At 39.3% G+C, this 6,000-nt stretch overlaps 1 protein-coding gene across 1 annotated transcript in view; it reads left to right on the plus strand.

The window, feature by feature from the left end:
• The window catches only part of TRIM42 (tripartite motif containing 42), a 29,869-nt gene extending 24,691 nt beyond the window's left edge, over positions 1-5,178 (plus strand). The window contains exon 5 of the mRNA XM_032631201.1: positions 4,907-5,178. Coding sequence (XP_032487092.1) covers positions 4,907-4,993 — 87 coding nt within the window. The 3' untranslated portion in view covers positions 4,994-5,178. The remainder of the gene's footprint in view (positions 1-4,906) is intronic.
• Positions 5,179-6,000: the final 822 nt, after the last annotated feature.

The raw sequence follows: 6,000 nt of genomic DNA on the forward strand, positions 1-6,000 counted from the left end.
AGCTAAAGCAATTAGAGAAAGAAGAATAAAAAAACCCCAAGGTTAGCAGAAGGAAGGAAATCATAAAAATCAGATCAGAAGTAAATGAAAAAGAAATGAAGGAAATGATAGCAAAGATCAATAAAATTAAAATCTAGTTCTTTGAGAAGATAAACAAAATTGATAAAACATTAGCCAGACTCATCAAGAAAAAAATGGAGAAGACTCAAATCAATAGAATTAGAAATGAAAAAGGAGAAGTAACAACTGACACTGCAGAAATACAAAGGATCATGAGAGATTACTACAAGCAACTATATGCCTATAAAATGGACAACCTGGAAGAAATGGGCAAATTCTTAGAAATGCACAACCTTCCAAGACTGAACCAGGAAGAAATAGAAAATATGAACAGACCAATCACAAGCACTGAAATTGAAACTGTGATTAAAAATCTTCCAAGAAACAAAAGCCAAGGACCAGATGGCTTCACAGTGCATTCGATCAAACATTTAGAGAAGAGCTAACACCTAACTTTCTCAAACTCTTCCAAAATATAGCAGAGAGAGGAACACTCCCAAACTCATTCTACAAGGCCACCATCACCCTGATACCAAAACCAGACAAAGATGTCACAAAGAAAGAAAACTACAGGCCAATATCACTGATGATCATAGATGCAAAAATTCTCAACAAAATACTAGCAAACAGAATCCAACAGCACATTAAAAGGATCATACACCATGATCAACTGTGGTTTATCCCAGGAATGCAAGGATTCTTCAGTATACTCAATCAATGTGATACACCATATTAACAAATTAAAGTATAAAAACAATATGATCATCTCAATAGATGCAGAGAAATCTTTTGACAAAATTCAAAACCCATTTATGATTAAAAAAAACCCTCCAGAAAGTAGGCAAAGAGGAAATTTACCTCAACATAATAAAGACCATATATGACAAACCCACAGCCAACATCATCCTCAATGGTGAAAAACTGAAAGCATTTCCACTAAGATCAGGAACAAGACAAGGTTGCCCACTCTCACCACTATTATTCAGCATAGTTTTGGAAGTTTTACCCACAGCAATAAGAGAAGAAAAAGAAATGAAGGGAATCCAAGTCGGAAAAGAAGTAAAGCTGCCACTGTTTGTAGATGACATGATACTATACATGGAGAATCCGAAAGATGCTACCAGAAAACTACTAGAGCTAATCAATGAATTTGGTAAAGTTGCAGGATACAAAATTAATACACAGAAATCTCTTGCATTCCAATACACTAATGATGAAAAATCTGAAAGTGAAATTAAGAAAACACTCCCATTTACCATTGCAACAAAAAGAATAAAATATCTAGGAATAAATCTACCTAAGTAGACAAAAGACCTGGATGCGGAAAATTATAAGACACTGATGAAAGAAATTAAAGATGATACAAATAGATGGAAAGATATACCATGTTCCTGGCTTGGAAGAATCAACATTGTGAAAATGACTATACTACCCAAACCAATCTACAGATTCAATGCAATCCCTATCAAACTACCACTGGCATTTTTCACAGAACTAGAACAAAAATCTCACAATTTGTATGGAAACACAAAAGACCCCAAATAGCCAAAGCAATCTTGGGAAAGAAAAACGGAGCTGGAGGAATCAGGCTTCCTGTCTTCAGACTATACTACAAAGCTACAGTAATCAAGAGAATATGGTACTGGCACAAAAACAGAAATATAGATCAATGGAACAGGATAGAAAGCCCAGAGATAAACCCACACACATATGGACACCTTATCTTTGATAAAGGAGGCAAGGATATACAATGGAGAAAAGACAGTCTCTTCAATAAGTTGTGCTGGGAAAACTGGACAGCTACATGTAAAAGAATGAAATTAGAACACTCCCTACCACCATACAAAAAAATTAACTCAAAATGGATTAAATATCTAAATGTAAGGCCAGACACTTTAAAACTCTTAGAGGAAAACATACGTAGAACACTCTATGACATAAATCACAGCAAGATCCTTTTTGACTTACCTCCTAGAGAAATGGAAATAAAAACAAAAATAAACAAAGTGGGACCTAATGAAACTTCAAAGCTTTTGCACAGCAAAAGAAACCATAAACAAGATGAAAAGACAGCCCTCAGAATGGAAGAAAATATTTGCAAATGCAGCAACTGACAAAGGATTAATCTCCAAAATTTACAGGCAGCTCATGCAGCTGAATATCAAAAAAACAAACAGCCCAATCCAAAAATAAGCAGAAGACCTAAATAGACATTTCCCCAAAGAAGATATACAGATTGCCAACAAACACATGAAAGAATGCTCAATGTCATTAATCATTAGAGAAATGCAAATCAAAACTATAATGAGATATCATTTCACACCAGTCAGAATGGCCATCATCAAAAAATCTAGAAACAATAAATGCTGGAGAGTGTGTGGAGAAAAGGGAACCCTCTTGCACTGTTGGGAATGTGAATTGGTACAGCCACTATGGAGAATAGCATGGAGCTTTTAAACTCTTCCCATAGAGGTACTATATATTCCTGGTTAAACCAGATATTTTACAGATTTAGTTGATATTATTAATGTTATTTTTATATCTGATTATACTTTCTAATGTACTGCTGGTTTAGAATAAAAACTACTGTGTTTGTAGGATAATCTTGATTCCAGCAATATCAATAATATCTCATTATTCTGAGAGTCTCTCTGTTGATTCTGCTTGTTTTTCCAGGCGTATGATCCTATCGTCTATAAATAATGATAGTTTTACCTCTTTCCTTACAAGCCTTGAGCCGCTATTTCTTTTTCTTTCCTTATAGCTTTGGCCAGGGCTAGTGGTCCTACAGAAAATGGTGGCTGTGAGAGTTAATATCCTTGTCTTATTCCTGATCTTAATGTTTGTCCATTGAGCTATGATGATTTTTGATTTAGTTTTTTTAACAGTGTTCTGACTTTTCATTTTTTATAAAACCTTTATTAAAATATAGTTCACATACTAAGAAATTCACTCTTTTGAAGTGTATAATTCAGTGGTAATTTTTTATATATAAACCTTATTAAGTTAAGGAAAATTGTTTCTACTTCTAAATTTCTGAGAGCTTGTGCAACTTTGTGAATTTTTTGTATTATTTGAGATAATCATATGACTTTTCTCCTTTAGGCATTAATGAAATTAATGACACTGATTTTTCTGATGTTAAACTCTACGTGCATTCATGGACTAAACCCTATGTGATCATGATGTATTATTTTTTTAATATACTTGGTTTTAGTTAGCTCATATTTTGTTTTGGAGTACTGCATCTCTCATCATTCATGAACCAGACCTATAATATTTTGCCTATATTTCTTTTGTCTGGTTCTGGAATCAATATTTTACTAGCTTGAAAAATGAACTAGGAAACTATTGCTCTTTTTCTATTTTCTAGAACAACTCTTTCTTAAAAGTTTGGTAGAATTCATTTGGAAAACCATCTGAGCCTTTTGGGCAGGGGAAGGAATGCCAACTATCATTTCAATTTCTTTAGTATCTCAAGTTCTGTTCTCTCTTTCTTCTGTCCTGTTTCATCTGATCTTCTGATTCACAGACACACCTCATTCCCCACTGCCCCATTCACATGTCCCACTCAAGTCTTTATCTCTGGAGATCCTGACTATACTTTAAGGCAGAACTTCAATTCTCTATTTTTAATGAGTCAATTCCCAACCCACCATAATAACACTGTTATTCCTTCCTCATTGCCCCCTGATAGCTCTGTGTGTATATCTTACACATTTATACCACCCTTATCAGGATTATCTCTATGTGTTATGTCCATTTTTATCCAGCAATGAATAATCTAACATCATAGGTATAACATAATCTTTATCTTGCATGAAGCCCTGTTTTCTCTAAAACTAAATTTTGTAAAACTAGAGAGCATAATAATAATGGTGTCTATTTTTTGCCCTTTCCCTTTGAAAACAAACATAAAAGCCTTTGCATATACTTTGTACTTTGTACAAACATTGCTCTTCCTCATCCACACTGCACCCCTAGCCCCCTCTGCCCCATGAATCCTGATTGATCCTGTGGGCTGTCTCTCATACCTGGATCTTGACCTCACTCCCTAAATGCCCTCTCAGTAAATGTGTATTAGGAAGGAATAGGAATGCTGCCAGACCAGAGTTGTGGAGAAGTCCACCACCTTCAAGGTAAGGCACGGAGCTCCACATCTAAGCTGAGTTGGGGAGACCTCTAGGAGGGTTCTGCTACCCAATGTATGCTGCCTTTTCTAGGGAGCATTGACTATTCACTGTGATCAGAGATAGTATGATGCTGCAAAGAGAAACAGTTGGCAGATGTACAAATAATGGTTCTAGTCACCTTTCATTCACTTTTGTAAGAATCTTCTCTATACCATAACCACTGTTGGGATTACAGAGAGGAAAGACTGTCATTGCCTCCACACCCCATTTAAGGTGCTCACCGTCTGGTAAGAAAATTAATTAAACACACTCACTGAAATTTACAAATGATAAGAGCTGTGACAGAAGCAATTTCTAGGGACTGGGGGGAGGACCCCTGGGGCTAATCTCTGGTGAAGCCCACCTGGGGTCACAACCACAACACGGTAATCAGCAGTCAGTCCTCGAACTGCCTTAAAGAAGTGGGACCTTGTCTGTGAAATCCCAACCCCACCACATATTAGCTGCGGGACTTCAGGAAAGCTACCTGGTTCTTCTGTGCCTTCGTTTTTTCATTGGTAAAATGGGGTCCATGGCACCGGCCTCATGTGGCTGTCGACATGAGGAGCTAATGCTGTGATGTGTGTAGCGCCTGGCCTGCAGCCAGGGCCGGGCTCCTGGGAGCTGCTGCTTCCCTTGTGGCTGGTGCCATGGCTCTCTGCTTCTGATTGCAGGTGGTAACACCGGATGGGCGTGGGAAGAGCCGAGCTAAGTGGGGCCTGCTGAAGAATATCCAGACTGCCCTCCAGAAACGCTTCTGAGTGCCCCCCGCAGGGCAGGCAGCAACCTCAGAGACATACCACAAAATAGACATATGTAGACACACACATGTGTGTATATGTATCTTTCTCCCCACATTCTTCAATGAGGTTGTAGACCATGTTCCCAGGACATCTGAGCCATTTCAGCAGAAGTCTACTAAGAGCTAATAAAAGGAAATGCCTGATGTCATGGCTTGCTGTTTGCTCATTAAATAGAAACTAAGATACAAAAGTCAGCAAGTGGCTACGTTTCCATGAGCTCAGACCTAATCCTAGGCTCAGAATTCTGTGGTGTTTTGTATGAGGTAGCGTTGGTTGAAAAAAGTTAAAAAGGCACTCTCTTTGAAGTCAGCCTCCCTGGGTATGCATGTTGACCCTGGTGTAACTAGCTGTCGGTGTTTGGGCAAGTCACTGATTGATGGGGAGCTCATTCCCTCACTATGCAGACTATTTTAATATGAAAAGGCCAGCGTTGTGAGAATCCGCTTCCTCGTTATTGAGCCTGAACTTGCCTTCCCATAACTTTAACCCCATGGTCTGAGGTCTGCCCCAGAGCCATAAGAAGGAGAGTACTCCCTCTCCTCACTCTTTCTGATCCCCAGGCAAAGGAAGAGCGGTAGAAGGCCTGGTGGGAGGCACCCCCCTATGGTTCTTTGAAGCGTGGCAGGAAAGAATGGCAGAGTCATGTGTCAGCTCCAGCCTCACTGAAATTGGCCAGGCCCTTCAGACAATGTGAAGTACCCAAGCTTGACAAGGCCCCATCTGCTTGGAACGACCCACTCGTGAACCCCACCCCACTGCTGCCTAGAAAATACCACCAGTCTTTCAAGACCCAGCTCAACCACTTCTGTGAAGCCTTTGCTGATTCTCCAGGTGGTCTAAGTGGGGATGATACCTCCTTCCTCTCGGGGTTCTCACTAAACCCCGAGCCCTCCTCCCCCACCCCATCCCCCACAGAGACATCTCTTCCAGCCCGTGATGCTCAGGCGCTCTCACTGGTCCCCAGT

This window comes from Phocoena sinus, chromosome 4, assembly GCF_008692025.1.
Source record: "Phocoena sinus isolate mPhoSin1 chromosome 4, mPhoSin1.pri, whole genome shotgun sequence".
Lineage (NCBI taxonomy): Eukaryota > Metazoa > Chordata > Mammalia > Artiodactyla > Phocoenidae > Phocoena > Phocoena sinus.